The sequence below is a fragment of the Canis lupus genome, chromosome 16, assembly GCF_011100685.1.
Source record: "Canis lupus familiaris isolate Mischka breed German Shepherd chromosome 16, alternate assembly UU_Cfam_GSD_1.0, whole genome shotgun sequence".
In the NCBI taxonomy this organism is placed as follows: domain Eukaryota; kingdom Metazoa; phylum Chordata; class Mammalia; order Carnivora; family Canidae; genus Canis; species Canis lupus.
This window is the reverse complement of record NC_049237.1, coordinates 28,023,385-28,040,803: the sequence shown is the minus strand read 5'-3', so window position 1 is coordinate 28,040,803 and position 17,419 is coordinate 28,023,385. Positions and strand designations below refer to the sequence as shown.

At 39.8% G+C, this 17,419-nt stretch overlaps 1 protein-coding gene across 3 annotated transcripts in view; it reads left to right on the top strand.

Moving 5' to 3' along the window:
* The window catches only part of BAG4 (BAG cochaperone 4), a 38,055-nt gene that overhangs the window by 2,163 nt on the left and 18,473 nt on the right, over positions 1-17,419 (top strand). The window contains exon 1 of one of the 3 annotated variants that reach the window (XM_038560081.1): positions 4,883-4,903. The exons of the other annotated variants lie outside the window; for them this stretch is intronic. Coding sequence (XP_038416009.1) covers positions 4,898-4,903 — 6 coding nt within the window. The 5' untranslated portion in view covers positions 4,883-4,897. Of the gene's footprint in view, positions 1-4,882; positions 4,904-17,419 lie in introns of those variants that run through there. 3 annotated transcript variants of the gene reach the window in all.

The window sequence follows — 17,419 nt, the reverse complement described above, 5'->3', positions numbered from 1 at the left end:
TTAGTGCCTGTTTTTACTAACTGCAAGGAATCTGGAGAGGAGTTTGGCTTTTAGGAAAGAAGCTGAAAAGTGAGAATAGCTTCAGTGTTTGTTTTGCAGCAAGCAGTAGTAGAGGCAGTGCGCAACTGGGCAGTAAGAGTGGCACCGCCAATCTCCTTCCCTGGGAACTACACTCAGCTTCTCAGCATCACACTGCCATTACTCTGAACTGTGTCTATGAGCCTCTGGGCTTTATCTCCATTTATTTTGTGCGTTTGTTGGCAAGATATGTCCTAAGGTATCAGAAAAGCCTAAGAAAGGTTATTTGAGGAGCCTGGGAATGCTGAAACATTTTTCATAAAAATTAATGGTAATTGCTTCCCCCCCCCCCTTTATGCCATTTTGGCTTTACAGAAGATTTCATAGGAATGTTCTATTTTCAGATAGCAGGGGAAACCTCTACAGTCGGACTTATAACATTTTACTCCTTGTGTTCCTGTGGGAAATATACTTCTCTTTTGTTAATTAAGTATTTTTAGCAGTGAATTATTATGTGGTTGAGGGGAGCACACCTCTCTTTCCATTCAGTAATTAGAACATCTTCATGGGTTGAAAATGTAGTAGTGAAATGCCCATATATTGCTGGTAGGGATATAAAATGGTTCATTGCTTTGGAAAGTAGCTTGGCAGTTCCTCAGAACGTTAAGCATAGAGTTAGTATATTACTCAGCAAGTTTGCTTTTAGATATGTACCCAGGAGAACTGAAAACATGTCTACATAAAGACTTGCATGTTTTTAAGAACATCAAGCATGCTCATGGCAACATTATTCAGAATAGCCAAAAAGTGGAAATAACCCAAATGGCCATCAGCTGATGAATAGATAAAATATGATAAATTTCATTTGAGAGGAAATTATTTAGCCATAGAAAGGAAATAAGTACTGATACATTCTACGACATGGATGAACCTTGTAAACATCAGGCTACATGAAGACCATGTACTGTATGAGTTCATTTATATGAAATGTCCAGAATAGGCAAATCTATAGGGACAGGAAGATTAGTAGTTGCCAGGGGTTGAGGAACTGGGGACTTTGAGGTGATGGTAAAGGATACTGGGTTTGTTTTGAGGTGATGATAATATTCTGGAATTAGATAGTGATGATGATTGTACGAGTTTTAATATACTAAAATTGAATTGTGTACTTTAAAGGGGTGGGTTTCAGGGCACCGGGGTGTCCGACTCTTGATTTGGCTCAGGTCATGATCTCAGGGTCCTGGGGTCCAGCTGCATCAGACTCTGTGCTTAGTGTGGAGTCTTCCTGTCCCCCTTCCTCTGCTCCCCCCACCCTTTCAAATAAATTAATAAAAATCTCTTTTTAAAAAAGGGTGGGTTTATGCTATCATAGTCATATCTTTAAAAAATTATGTGAGAAACATGTAGTGAGAGATTAATTGTGGAGAAGGGTTATATTTGTGTGTGTGTGTGTGTGTGTGTGTAAAAATCTGGAATAAGTAGGCTGAGGAAACCCACGGTAGATTAGAGTGATAAAATGTTTGGCCTATAAGGAGACAAACTAGACCACAGAGGAGAAGACCAATAAACCGATGACTTATACTTGGACTTGCAGTATTCTTAAATCAAGGACAGTATTCTTAAAACTTTTAAAACCTTGTTACTCAAAAAGTGTGGTCTATGGACCAGAAACTTCATTGTCTCCTGGAAGTTGTTTGAAATGCAGGATCTCGTCTGCTCCAGACTTAATGCTGCAGTTTAGTAAGATTCCCCAGGGATTCGTATGCCTATTCATGTTTGAGAAGCACTGCTCTGTGGTATTGAATGTACTGAGCTGATGTTGCACTGAACCACTACAAAGACTTGACTCTATATTTACATGTTTAAATGTGGCAGGGGAAGAAAATGGAAATCTAACCGTGCCTGTTTTCTTTCCTTTCCTTGGTAGCTATATTTAGAGCACAGTAGTTTGGTCCCTGAATTAGCAGCATCGGCATCACTTAGGAGCCTGTTGGAAAGGGTGTATCTCAGGCCCTGCCCCTAACTACCCTCCAGAATCAGATTTTAACAGGATCTTTAGGTGATCTACATGTTACTCTAGAATGAATTATCAGAGAGTACTGATCTGGAATCCAGAAGCTGCGGTCTCTCAACCTAATCTCAGAAGTGATAGCCCATCACTTCTGCTGTATGCTATTGACCATAGAGACCAATTCCAGTATAATATGGAGCCATCTCCACAAAGGTGCAAATACCTGCAGGCAGGGATCATTGGGAGCCATCTTGGAGGGTGATTACAATGGGAAAGACTGGGGAAACAGCTTAGTTATGCTCTTAGAGTAGTTCAGAAGAGAGGTAAAAAAAAGAAAAAAGCAAGCATTGGAACAATATGAATGTACACAGGTTTTTTTCGACATCTTATTACAAAACTTTTCAAACATACAGAATAGTTGAAAGAACTACACAGTAAATACCTATAGAGCCACTACTTAGACTCTGTAATTAGCATTTATTATATTTGTTTCATCACATCTTTTTTTTTTTTTTTTTTTTTTATTTATGATAGTCACAGAGAGAGAGAGATGGGCAGAGACACAGGCAGAGGGAGAAGCAGGCTCCATGCAGGGAGCCCGACATGGGATTCGATCCTGGGTCTCCAGGATCGCGCCCTGGGCCAAAGGCAGGCGCCAAACCGCTGCGCCACCCAGGGATCCCTGTTTCATCACATCTATCTTACTTTTTTAAGTAAATTTTTTCAGTAATCTGTACACCCAATATGGGGCTCAAACTCAGAACCCCAAGATCAAGAGTCACATGCTCCTCTGACTAAACCAGCCAGGTGCCTCTATCCTACTTTTTGAATGCATTTCCAAACAAGTTGCATAGGTTTGAAAGCCATTTTAGGGATGCCTGGGTGACTTAGCAGTTGAGCATCTGCCTTTGGCTCAGGGTGTGATCCCAGGGTCTCCAGATCAAGTCCCGCATTGGGCTCCCTGCATGGAGCCTGGTTCTCCCTTTGCCTGTGTCTCTGCCTCTCTCTCTGTCTCTCTCATGAATAAATGAATAAAAATCCTAAAAAAAAAAAAAAAAAAAAAAAAAAAAGACATTTTTAAAGGTATATATCAATTAAAAGTGAGGGAAGCCAGAGGAACAGAAAGTGATTCTGAGGTTTTAGTATTTCCTAGGAATAAATGTTTCATAGTACTAAAAAAAAAAAAAACAGGAAGAGGAACAGGTTTTTATGGGAAGATATAGTTTAGTTTAGTACCAGAAGAACTAATGATTGGTTAATAGAGGAGCTTAAAAAAAAAAAAAAAAGGCTTAGCAAGGGTTTATGTACTGCATTTATTTCATTTCTGTTGCAAGCCAGTTATTCACTGTGGTTACTGTGTGCTAAGATCTGGTTGGATTGTATGTGATTGATTAGAGAGAAGTTTGTGATTTTTCTATTTTTATTTTTGTTTTTTGATGCCAAATTTTAGAGTCTGTGGCATCTAGGAGTTGTCAGTAGGAACAAAACAATAGATGTGGGGTCAGGTGGGTGATGGGGATGGAGATAGTGATTTGAGCGTCATCAAATATAAACATATTTGAATTACCAAACTGGGTAATGGTAGATCTTTGAGAGTCTAGAATAGATGACAAAGAACGGATGCTTGGAAGGAAATCAGGAAAGTCATGTAATGCAAACCAAGCAAGGACACAATTATTTTGCATGTAAGTGATAGGAGAACTGAAAAGATGCTATTGGATTGGCAATTAAAAGGGTTTTGTTGATTTTAGTGGTGGGAGTTTAAAATAGTGGGAGGTTTGGATGCCACGACAACTGGTATAAACCATACTTCCAGAAGTCAGTAAATGGAAAAGTGGATAGTTGACTGTGAACCAGGACTGAGAGAAGAATTTTTAGGATTAAGTAGTTTGAATATGTTTGTAAGTAGAGGAGAGTAAGAAGGAAGATGGGCACAAAACAATGGAATATGGCTTGTGGAGAGAGGGATGTGAAGACATGAAGAAGAGCTGGAAAACCTCTTCCAAGCTAGAGCGGGGGATATATCACTTTGGAGGTAGAGGGGAGGGACATCAAAGGAGTTTGTAGCTCTTGGTATCCTTGGTGGAGTAGGAGGCTAGGTCATCACAGAAGAGAGGAAGTGGAATGGGATAAGCTGAGAACTTGGTATGATAAATATTTGAAACAGGTGCTGGGAGAAAGTGGGAAATTTATTTTTTTAAGATTTTATTTATTTATTAGAGAGAGCACAAGCAGGGGGAGCTGCAGACAGAGGGAGAGGGAGAAGTAGCCTCTCTGAGGAGCAGGGAGCTTGATATGGGACTGGATCCTAGGACCCTGGGATCATGACCCAAGTCATGAAAGCAGGTACTTAACCAACAGAGCCACCCAGGTGCCACAGGAAAGTGGGGAAATTATAAAGAACCATGGAAAAGATCCAAATGAGATTGAAAATCAAAATTTGGGATAATGGTGAACATAGGTACATAAAATGCTTTTGTAGTGATTTAGGCATGTATAGCCAAAAATAATTTTTAATGTATATTTTGAATAATTTTTGTCTAATTCTTATAAGCAAGATAAACAAATTTGTAAATGGAACTTAGTAGCAGCACTAGTCAGATTCTTCTGTTATTTTCTTTTTAAGTATTTTTTTAATATATATATTTTTAAATTTTTATTTATTTATGATAGTCACACAGAGAGAGAGAGGCAGAGACACAGGCAGAGGGAGAAGCAGGCTCCATGCATCGGGAGCCCGACGTGGGACTCGATCCCGGGTCTCCGGGATCGCGCTCTGGGCCAAAGGCAGGCGCCAAACCGCTGCGCCACCCAGGGATCCCAGATTCTTCTGTTAGATTTGTTTGGGGTGGGGTTAATTTTGGAGGCATGTTGGTAAGTCACTTTGTAAATTTAATCATGCATGTACTACAAAACTAATTCTAGGATAAATATGAAAGGAGTTGACTTCAGCCTTCATCTGAGATTTAGCTATTTCTTCTCAAAAGACAGGTAAATGAACTTATTATCTTCTTGCATAATTTTTTTAAAAGATTTTATTTATTTGAGACAGGGAGTGAGCGAGAGAAAAGAGAGCAAAGGAGCAGGGGCAGAAGAAGAGGGAGAAGCAAACTCCCCTGCTGAGCAAGGAGCTAGATGAGGGGCTCAATCCCAGGACCCTGGAATCATGACCTGAGCTGAAGGCAAATGCTTAACTGACTGAGCCACCCAGGTGCCCCTCTTCTTGCATAATTTTGATCAAACTTCCAGTTCCACAAGAACTTTAAGTCACATTAATTACTACCTGTTGTGAAAACGTTTTCTCATCTTTGTCTAGTTTACATCACCATCAGACAACAGATAAAAGTTTGGAAAGAGTTAAGCACATGATAACATTGGCTAGTGGTTTTATAAAACAGAGATCAGCTTCAGCCAGCTTCCTGTGAAATCAAATGCTATTTCATAGAATTATGTCATGTTAGGAGGGCCTTGAGCTGCAGACTTTCATTGTTACTGGGGATATTTTTAGATTTGCTCCATTTTGTCCAAAGGGGAGGAAAAAAAGAAGCAAAGACAATCTTTTTATTAAGACTTAATAAAATTAGTAATTCTTACCACTTCATTGAAGACATTCTCCCATCCAAAAGCTAGCCAGGCCTGACCCAGCTTAGCTTCCGAGATCAGACGAGATCAGGCATGTTCAGGGTGGTGTGGCCAGGGACAGCAATCTATTTTTCATTTTAAACATTAGGATACATTTACATTCTGTAAATTGTACCTATAGTTCTGTGAGTTTTGATAAATGCAGTCATGTAAGCACTGCCATGATCATATAGGTAGTGACCTGTCTTTATTTATTTTTAACATTTTTTTTAAAGATTTTATTTATTCATAGAGATGCAGATTGAGAGAGAGTAGCAGAGACACAGGCAGAGGGAGAAGCAGGCTCCGTGCAGAGAGCCTGATGTGGGACTCAATCCAGGGTCTCCAGGATCACGCCCTGGGCTGCAGGCGGTGCTAAACCGCTGCGCCACCAGGGCTGCCTGTGACCTGTCTTTTAAAAAAAAAAAAAAAGATTCCTAGGATAAGATGGAAGATTTAATTTTAATTCATTCATAAACCCTATTAAAATTACAGAAAATTAACTTTCTCCTTTGTTAGGTATCATCTCATTTGTATTGTGTGTATATATGTATGTATACATGAATAAAATATATTCTGTATTTTGAATGTGTTTCAGTCAGTTACAGTCATTATTTTTATTGCTTAAATGATTTCATATCATGCGAATGGGAGTCCCTTCTTGGCTTCTGAGTCCTTTTGACATGGCTCATTGATTTTTGACAGCTTCCTTGATTTCTGGTACAAGATGTGCTAGACTTATTTTGTGTATATTCTGTCCAGACATATAATCAACTATTCTTTTAAGAAACCTTGATTTTTGTTTTTGTTTTTTTTTAAATGGAGGATTATATTTAGAAGCATATATGTCAGGATCCAGGCAGGAAAACAGAACCTACACTAGTTCTCTTAAAAGAGAGAATTTAGGGGCACCTGGGGGGCTCAGTTGATTGTTTGTTTGACTCTTGATTTCAGTCCAGGTCATGATCTCAGGGTCCTATGATTGAGCCCTGCATCAGGCTCTGTGCTCAGCAGGGAGTCTGCTTCTCTCTCTCTTGCTCTTGCTCTCAAATAAATAAATTTTTAAAAAGTGAATAAAATAATTTGTTTTAGGAAATTAGTGAAGTGGGTATTGGAGATCTAAAAGGCAAAAGGAAAGTGGAGGTAACATGGAAGATGGTAACTGTTGGAAACAGCTACAGTTCCTAGGGCTGGGGAATAAAGAGAAGAGGTTGGGTTATTATAACCTGCAAATTTAGAAGAATGGCCTGGTGGACTTGGAACCCAGGAGAAGACACTGCCTCGCTGGTGTTGATCTCTCCAAGGGAGCTCTGAAAAACTAGAAGAATCTGGAGATTGCTACTAACTGTCCCTCCAGGGTTAAGGATGTAGCTAAGGCTGACAATGACAGAAACAACAAAAAAGCATACTGGAAGGAGCATGTAAGTCCCTTCTCTCCTCTACCTAGTGCCTCCTATTGACAGAACCAAATAGTAAGCAGCAAAAGAGAAATGTTTGGACTCCTAATCCTCTGCATCATGGAGCCAATTATAAAAGCCTGTGTTTGGAGTTGTGGGACCATAGCTTCATAACTGCTACAGAAATTAAATTTGGATGCGAGGTATATCAATTGCGATTATATTATCCCTATTTTTAGACCCTTTCCGTGGACAGTTAATGAAATAGGTTTTTTTAATTTTTAAATTTTTTAAAAGATTTTTTTTTTTAAAGATTCTATTTATTCACGAGAAGCAGAGAGAGAGAGAGAGAGGGGCAGAGACACAGGCAGAGAAACAGGCTCCATGCAGGGAGCCCGATGTGGGACTCGATTCCGGGTCTCCAGGATCATGACCTGGGCTGAAGGTGGCGCTAAATTGCTGAGCCACCCGAGCTGCCCCCAAAAGATTTTATTTTTAAGTAATGTCTATAGCCAACGTGGGGCTTGAACTCAAAGATCAAGAGTCACATGCTCTACCAAGTGAGCTAGCCAGGTCCCCTGGAATTAGGTTTTTTTTTTTTTTTTAAGATAGAAAAGTAAATGAGTTCATATTTATATTAATTCAAACTTAACATTATTTTTGCTTCTTTGTCTTTATTATTTTTCCCTTGTATTAAGTTTTTTTGGTTACTAACAATGTTAGGATAATTACAAATATTTGAACAACCCTACAATAATATATAAGATGAACCCCAAATAATGCCTGATTCTAGTTCTGACATAACAGTGTGAGGAGCTCTGTGGACCCTCTCCCCCAGTGAAACTGTTGCAAGTTATTTAAAAAAAAAAAAAAACAGTTAAATTCTCTGTAAATGGTCTTAGGATATAGAGCAAATGAATAAGCATTTATTCTGGAAAATTCGCTCAAACTCAGGGAGAACAGTGAGAATCTGTGCTGTTTGATCCAGGACCTGCTCCATTTCTCCCCTCTCTCAGAGCAGTGAGACAAACTCTATTCCAGACTAGTACAGCCAAGAAAACAGGGCTCCCTCTTCCTCTAGCTCCTAGTCAGAGGATTATCCTGGGAGGGGCAGCACATCAACATTTCTTATCCTGCCCCCAGCTATTGTTGTTGAGGCCAAGTTTCCGGCAAGTGTGGTTAAGTAATCTGGTTCCCTCCTCTGCCAGTCCCTACTTGAGGATGGAAGCTTTACTTTGGGTAAGGCACTGCAGAGAATACTAGGGCTCTGATCACCCTTACCCTGGCTTGTAAGGCTTGTAAGGCAAGCTGAGAATCCCTGAGGCTACTGCCCTTTCCTCCACAGGTGCTCAGCTCTTTAAAGCAGTGTGTCCCAGAGAAGCACACTATTGTCCCCAACCCAGCTGCAGAATATGGCTCAGATATTTTATCTGGAGGCAGAAGCAGGCTATAAAACAGGTAGCTCCGAATCTTTTTCCCAAAGGAACTGACTTTATTTGCAACAGAGTGTGGTGTGGAGAAGCTGAAGCTTAAAGATGTTCTTGAAAACTGTGGAGGTTGTTGTGAAAGGCAACTGAGGAGATTGGCAGATTCATTGGGCATATAGTCTAAACTGTAGACCACCTACTTTGCTAGAGGGAACCAGGGAAAAGACGTAGCTGGGAGAAGCCTTTTGGGGTTAGAACAAATCTTAAACACTAACTTTGAGACATGTCTCTTCCAAGAAGCCCAAGTTTGGTTGGATCAATTTGTGGAACAATTTATATCCCAGGGTGTGGAGCTTTAACAGCTAGGTGTGATCAGGGAAAGAAATACACACACTCATTAAAGAAATTAAAATGTTACATTAGAAAATAATTACTTAAGGCAAAAGAAAGCAGTTAAAGAAAAATAGAGGAACAAAAACAGATATGAGATATAGAAGATTAAAAAAATCCAACTATATGCTATTGTGAGATAATAGAAAAAAACATGTATATTGTTCTCTGTCCTGGGTTCCTGACACAGAGCTCCTGAAACTCTTGTAAATTCCTAAATGAAAAGAACACTAGGAGTACTTTTGTTCTAATATTTCGTCTGGGACCCCAGTACCTGACACAGGGCTCTAAACCACTTGGAATTTTTTGGATGATAAAACTATTTTTTGTTCTAATAACATGTTTCTGGGTGGTCTCCTGGGGCTGGTCACCAGAAAGGCCAACCCATAAGATTAGATATTTAGAGTTTTCAGCTCTGGTCCTCATTTTCCAGAGAAGGGAGAGTGGCTGGAAATGAAGTTAATAATCAATCATGCCTATGTAAGGGAACCTCCATAAAAATCCAAACACACTGGGGTTCAGAGAGCTTCCAGTTTGATGAACATATCCACGTACTGGGAGGGTGATACACTTTGACTCTATGGGGACAGAAGCTTCTGCACTTGGGGTCTTCCCAGAGCTTGCCTGCCCTGTGTATCTCTTCATCTGCTGTTCATTTGTATCTTTTCATATCCTTTTTTCTTTTTAAGATTTTATTTATTTATTCATGAGACACACACACAGAGGCACAGATACAGGCAGAGGGAGAAAGCAGGCTCCATGGAGGGAGCTGACATGGGACTTGATCCCGGGTCTCCAGGATCACACCCTAGGCTGAAGGCGGCGCTAAACCGATGAGCCACCCGGGCTGCCCTTGTCATATCCTTTTAACAAACTGGTAATCGTAAGTATTTCCCTGAATTGGGTGAGATGTATTGGCAAATAATCAAATTCGAGGGGGTAGAGGTCATGGGAACCTCCACTTTGTAGCTTCGTGAGACATAAATTGTAGGTAACCTGGAGACCTGGGTACCTGTTGCTTCAGATTGGCATCTGAAGTGGTAGGGGGCACTACCATGGAACTGAGCCCCTAACGTGTGAGATCTGATGCTATTTACAGGTAGATAGTTTAATTGTAGGACAGCCAGCTGCTGTTGCAGAATTACTTAGCATGGGGGAAAAAATCTCACATCTGATATCAGAAGTGTTGTGAATGTGGTAATAGCAAAAGAGTAAAGGAAAAACAGGAGTAGTAGGTTTTTCCTTCTTAGCTCTGTGGGAGACACAGTTCAGATTTAAAGATACAAATATTTTAAATGTAAAAAGAGGAAAAAGGGGGATCCCTGGGTGGCTCAGTGGTTTAGTGCTTGCCTTTGGCCCAGGGTGTGATCCTGGAGACCAGGGATCAAGTCCCGCATCAGGCTCCCTGCATGGAGCCTGCTTCTCCCTCTCTCTCTCTCTCTCTCTCTCTCTCTGTGTGTGTCTCATGAATAAATAAATAAAATCTTTTTTAAAAAAAAGAGGAAAAAGAAATATGCAAACAGTGACTAGAAGAAAACTAGTAGCGATACAGTATCAGATAAGTAAACTTTAAAACAAAAAATGTTTCTAGGGATAAAGTGGGACATGATAAAAAGGGTAATCTATCAGGAAGATAAAATAACTATAAAAATATATGTATCTAATAACAAAATACCCAAAATACATGAAGCAAAATCTTACAAAAACAAAGGGGGAAAATGGACAATCCAATAGAGACTTCAGTACTCTACTTCCAATAATGGATAGAATAACTGGATATAAGATTAATGAGGAAATAGAAGATGTGAACAACCATGTAAACCAATTAGACCTAACAGACATCTATAGGACCCTCCACCCAACAACAGAATATACATTCTTCTCTAGTATACATGGAACATTCTCAAGATAAACCATATGCTAGCCATAAAACAAATCGTAATATACAAGGATAGAAATAATACAATTGGCCATAATGTAAAAACATTAGATAGTAGTAGGAAAGACCTTGGGAAATTCAATATAACACTCCTTAATATATTTTTTAAGATTTTATTTTTAAGTAATCTCTACACCCAACATGGGGCTCAAACTTACAACCCTGAGATCAAGGGTCTCATGCTTTACTGACTCAGCCAGTCAGGCGTCCCTTAAATAAAACACTCCTAAATAACTAGCAGATTGAAGAAGAAATCAAAAGGGAAATTAAAAAATACTTTGAGATAAATGAAAATGAAGACACAGTATACTAAAACTCCTAAGATGAAGGTAAAGTAGTACTGCTGAGAAGGAAATTTATAGGTATAAATGCCTATATTAAGAAAGAATAATGATTTCAGGGTTCCTGAGTGGCTCAGTTGGTTAAGCATGTGACTCTTGGTTTTGACTCAGGTCATGATCTCAGGGTAGTGAGACCAAGCCCCACTTGGGGCTCAGTGTGGAGTCTGCTATCCTTATCCTTCTGCTCCTCCCCCCTTCACATAAATAAATTTTTAAAAAAAAAAAGAAAGAATAATGATTTCAAATCAGTACTGTACTCTTCCATCTTGACACTGGAAAAAGAAGAGCAAACTAAACCTAAAGCAAGCACAAGGAAGGAAATAATAAGAGTGGCAGAGCATCTTGCTGCTTGGTTGGTAGAGTGTGCAACTCTTGATCTTGAAGAGTGGAAATTAATCTAAGAGAGAATAGAAAAATAGTAAAGGAAATCAGTGCAACCAAAGGCTGGTTATTTGAAGAGATCAACCCAACTGATGAATCGTTAGCTAGATTCACACAGGAAAAGAGAGACTTGTATTACTAGAATCAGAAATGAAAGATGGGGGATCCCTGGGTGGCGCAGCGGTTTGGCGCCTGCCTTTGGCCCAGGGCGCGATCCTGGAGACCCGGATCGAATCCCACGTCGGGCTCCCGGTGCATGGAGCCTGCTTCTCCCTCTGCCTGTGTCTCTGCCTCATTCTCTCTCTCTCTGTGACTATCACAAATAAATAAAAATTTAAAAAAAAAAAAAAAAAAAAGAAATGAAAGATGGAACATTACTACTGATCTTACAGAAATAAAAAAGATTATAATGGAATATTGTGGATACTTGTATATCAATAAATTAGGTGACTTAGGGGAAATGGACAAATTTCTGGAAAGATACAAACTACCCAAACTAGCTCAAGAAGAAATAGAAAATCTGAATAGACCTATAACAAGTAAAGAAATTAAATTGGTAAGAAAACAAAACAAACTACCCCAAAGAAAGTATAAGCCCAGGTAAGCTACTGAATTCTACCAAACATTTAAAGAACTGTTACACCAATTCTTCACAGATACTTCTGAGAAATGGGAGAGAACACTGCTAAACTCATTCTGTGTAGCCATTATTACCCTGATACCAAAACCAGACAGACATCACAAGAAGAGAAAATGGGCCAGTGTATCTTAGGAATACGGATGCAGAAATCCTAACAAATAAACAACAAATCCAGCAACACATAAAAAGAATTATATACCATGGCCAAGTCGGGTTTATTCCAGGACTGCAAAGTTGGTTTAACATCTGAAAATCAATGCAATATACCATATTAATCAAAAAAATAAAACCTCTACAATTATTTCAATAGGTGTAGAAAAAGCATTTGACAAAATCCAAAACTCTTTCTTGATAAAATGACTCCAGGAATACAAGGAAATTTCTCCAATCTGATAAAGGGCATCTATAAAACATCCATAGCCAACTGCATATTTATTGATGTAAGACTAGATGCTTTTTCCTAAGATCAGAACAAGATGAGGATATCTTCCCTTGCCACTACTACTCAACACTATCCTGGAAGTTCTGGCTAGGGCAATTAGGCAAGAAGAAGAAAGAAAAAGACATGTGTAACCTATACATCTATATGGAATAGAATTGAGAATCCAGAAATAAATTCATGTGTCTGTGGTCAAGTGATTTTTGAGAAGATGCCAGGACCATTTAATAGAGGGACAGAATAGTCTGTGGCACAACATAACAATACCATGACAACTGGATAGCCATATCTAATCAATAAAGTTGGACTCTCAGGCAGCCCTGGTGGCTCAGCAGTTTAGCGCCGCCTTCAGCCCAGGTGTGATCCTGGAGACCCGGGATCAAGTCCCACGTCAGGCTCCCTGCGTGGAACCTGCTTCTCTCTCTGCCTATGTCTGTTCCTTCATGTGACTCTCATGAATAAATACATAAAATCTTTAAAAAAATAAAGTTGGACTCATATATAAAAGCTCAAAATGGATCATAGACGTAAGTGTAAGATCTAAAACTATAAAACTCTTAGAAGGAATAAAGAGTAAATCTTCACTACTTTGGATTTGGCTGTGGTTATGTCACCAAGAGTTAGATGTAAAGGGAAAGAAAGAAGCCTTAGTTCTTTTTGCTGCCTCAGTAAGGAATTACAGTACGGCAAAGTAAAAGGAAAGCAGAACAAAGTTTTATTAAAGCACACTGCAGGGGAGCAGCAGGCCAGTCAAAAGAGAGACAATGGCCCTGGAAACTCCTTCTGGGGTGTGGACTTGTATCAATTTTTTCTTTTGGGTGGGTCCTAGGTCGCAATATTTGAGTGACAGACCTGCATTACATAATATAATGAACTACACATGTCCTTTCCCAAGACATAGTGGAAATGGCTGAATAGGGTAGGAAATGGCAACATTATTTCTATTCTAGAGACAGGTTGAATAAGGACAAGCACAGCAAAATGAACTCCTCCTCTTCCAGGATGTAGTAACTCCAAGTTGATGCTAGATGGGTGGAATGTGGTTTTCCCTGGGGAGTCCTCGGTTGGGACTCTCTGTCAGATGTCTGAGGTCCATCCTTCTCTGTTGCTCATGCCTAGCTTCCTGCCTAACAGTTTTCTAAGATAAGACCCCAAAAGTACAACCAAGAAGAGAAAAATTCAGATAAATCTGACTTCATTAAAATGAAGAACTTCTGTAATTCAAAGGACATTATCAAGAAAGTGAAAAGGTATAAAATGTTTACAAATCATATATTTGAAAAGGGACTAAATATATTTAGGATGTATAAAGAACTTATTTTTTAAATATTTTGTTTATTTATTCATGAGAGATAGAGGCAGAGACACAAGCAGAGGGAGAAGCAGGCTCCATGCAGGGAGCCCAATGTGGGACTTGATCCCCGGTCTCCAGGATCACGCCCTGGGCTGAAGGCGACGCTAAACCGCTGAGTTCATCCTATAAAGAACTCTTAAAACTAAACAATAAAAATATCAATGACCCACTTTAAAAATTGGCAAAACGTCTGAATAGATAATTCTCTAATGAAGGCATAAAATGGGCAATGAGCACATGAAAAAAATGCTCAACAGCATTAGTCATGAAGGAACCATAAATCAAAACCACAGTGAGATACCATTCCACACCCACTAGGATGGCTATCAAAAAACAAAACTATAGAAAAACAAGTATGGATGAGGATGTGGAGAAATCAGAACTCAACACATTCATTGCTAATGGGAAAGTAAATTGGTGTAGCTGCTTTAGAAAACAGCTTCCAGTTCCTCAAATTGTTAAACACAGTTGTCATATGACCTATCAATTCCAGTATCCAAGATAACGTATATTCACATAAAAAAAATCATTCATGAATGTTTATAGCAGCATTAGCCATAGTGGTCAAAAGGTGGCAACAATACAGATGTCTATCAACTGATGAATAGGTAAACAAAATGTGATTTTGTGTACAATGGAATACTATTTGGCCACAAAAAAGAATGAAATAGTGATACATGGTACAACATAGTTGAACCTCAAAAACATTGTGCTAAGTGAAAGAAGCCAGTCACAAGATATTATATGTGATTCCATTTATATGAAATATCCAGAATAACCAAATCTATAGTGTTAGGAAGTAGATTAGTAGTAGCATAGAGCAGGGGGAATGGGGAGATAGGAGGATATAGCTAAAGGGTAACAGTGTATCCTTTTGAGGTTTTGAAAATGTTCCAAAACTGATAATGTACTTATCTGTGAATATACTAGAAACTGTTAAATTATACAATCTAAATGGTCAAATTGTGTATTATCTCAGTAAAGATGTTAATAAAAATAATGCTGCTATGTTGACTAGCTTAACTAATGAGTACAGGTTTAAATTTCTAAATTTATTTTTTTTTTTAAGATTTATTTATTTGAGAGAGAAAAGGAGTGGAGTGGGGAGGAGCAGAGGCAGACAAGAGAGAATCTCAAGCAGGCTCTCGCTGACCACACTCCCACTGAGTGGGGAGCCCAGTGCTAGGTTTGATTCCAAGACCCTGAGTTCATGACTTTAGCCTAAACCAAGAGTCAGCTGATTAAACTGCTGAGCCACCCAGGCGCCCCCAGGTTTAGGTTTCTTTGCAGTTCAGCTTATCCTGAGAGTATATTCCACTGAAGATGTACAGTAAAAGTACTATAATTTAAAAGTCATTTGAAATAATTCTTTTTTCCTGCATGGTTATATTACCAACTTGATATTTAGTTATTGGATTCTCTGATTTTTCCTGTAGTAAAAAACAACTAAGAGTTGTGGCTTGCAACAGTAAGTGTTTATTTCTTGCTCGTGTTCTGTGAGTTTGCTGTAGTGACTCCAGGTTCTAGGTTGGTTTGCCTGTGTGTCTTCTCATTCTGGGACTCACACTGAAATCACAGCTTCTATATGGCAAATGCTGGCCTCATGGTAGAGGACAGGCATACAAAAGAGGAATACCTCTTTAGGCAGGCGCTAAACCGCTGAGCCACCCAGGGATTCCCTATCATTCATTTTTAGCAATTATTGGGTAGGTTATTGTTAATCTTACTGATTGGTATGCCACTCACTTGCTGCACTGTTATGGTAGTTTAAATATATATTTAAATATTTGCTTAGGATACTCTTAAGGGCAGGTTTGTGTTGTAATGGGGATGATCTGCTCAACCAGGAAGAGTTGAGGAAAGATAGACTAACTACAGGAATGAAATTCTTTAGACGGAAAGAGGTTATGTGGGCCACACACCTATGGGGAAAGGATTGGCCTTCATGTTTTGTTTTGTTTTTTTTTAAGATTTTATTTATTCATGAGACACAGGCAGAGGGAGAAGCAGGCTCCATGTGGGGAGCTCAACGTGGGACTCGATCCCCGGTCTCCAGGATCACACCCTGGACTCACCCCGCTGAGCCACCCGGGCTGCCCCAGGATTGGCCTTTAATAGAGCCAGAGGCACATCACACTTTCTGGGAAGACAGTGGTAGATAGGGTGCATTTGATTTATAAGTAGGAAGATGGTGTTTCTCTCTGATTGCTTCTTCCTTTTTTTTTTTTTTTTTTAGGTGGAATATGAGATAAAGTTGTCAGTTAAAAAATGAGGGGTGGGCTAAAAGGATATTGGAGATTTGAGGGGGCAAGAAGAGTAAAATAATTGTTATGGAGAGTGAGATGAACATCCTAAGGAAGTGTGGTATGGTTGGTAGGCAGTCCTGTCTACTTGAGATTTGTGGTCTCTAATTGAGAGAGAAACCAAAGAGCTTATAGTGTTTCTCTCCACCAGTATGTATGTATGTATGTATGTATTTATAAGATTTTATTTATTTATGAGAGACACAGAGAGAGAGGCAGAGACATAGGCAGAGGGAAAAGCAGGCTCCCTGTGGGGAGCCTGATGCAGGACTTGATCCCAGGACCTTGGGATCACGACCTGAGCCAAAGGCAGATGCTCAACCACTGAGCCACCCAGTTGCCCCTCTCCACCAGTATTTAGAGGAAGTGCAGATGTGAAGTTAGTGAACAGTTGGGTTTAAACTGGGTTGGGTTTGGGGATCTATGGGTAGTTTAGCAGTTTAGCGCCTGCCTTTGGCCCAGGAATCGAGTCCCTCATCAGGCTCCCTGCATGGAGCCTGCTTCTCCTTCTGCCTGTGTCTCTGCCTCTATCTCTCTGTGTGTCTCATGAATGAATAAATAAAATCTTAAAAAAAAAAATAAACTGGGTTGGGTTTTTGCAGGGCAAGTATATCTGAGGGAAGCAGAGGCAAAGGACTGGGAAGGTGAGTAAGGAAGGAAGTGAGGACGTGTGTGGGGTGAGGGATAGAAGAGTGGAGAAGTAGTGAAAATGTGGGGGACCAAAGAGAGTTGGTAAGAGAGAACAGAAACCAGGGCAGTTCTGGAGAATTTTTTTTTTTTTAATTTATTTATGATAGTCACACAGAGAGAGAGAGAGAGAGAGAGGCAGAGACATAGGCAGAAGGAGAAGCAGGCTCCATGCACCGGGAGCCCGACGTGGGATCCGATCCCGGGTCTCCAGGATCGCGCCCTGGGCCAAAGGCAGGCGCCAAACCGCTGCGCCACCCAGGGATCCCAGTTCTGGAGATTTAGATATTAGTTCACCACTGCTGGGGTGAGTCAGCTTCAAATCTTGTTTTTTCGTCTCTACTACTAAGATTCAAATTCTTGGTGGAGAGAACAATTAGCCAAATGCTTACCCTTTAACCAGGAAAAGGAAGGGAGGGCATTAATTAGGGGCATCTGCCTGCTTGAGAAATTTAGTAGGTATGATCTGAA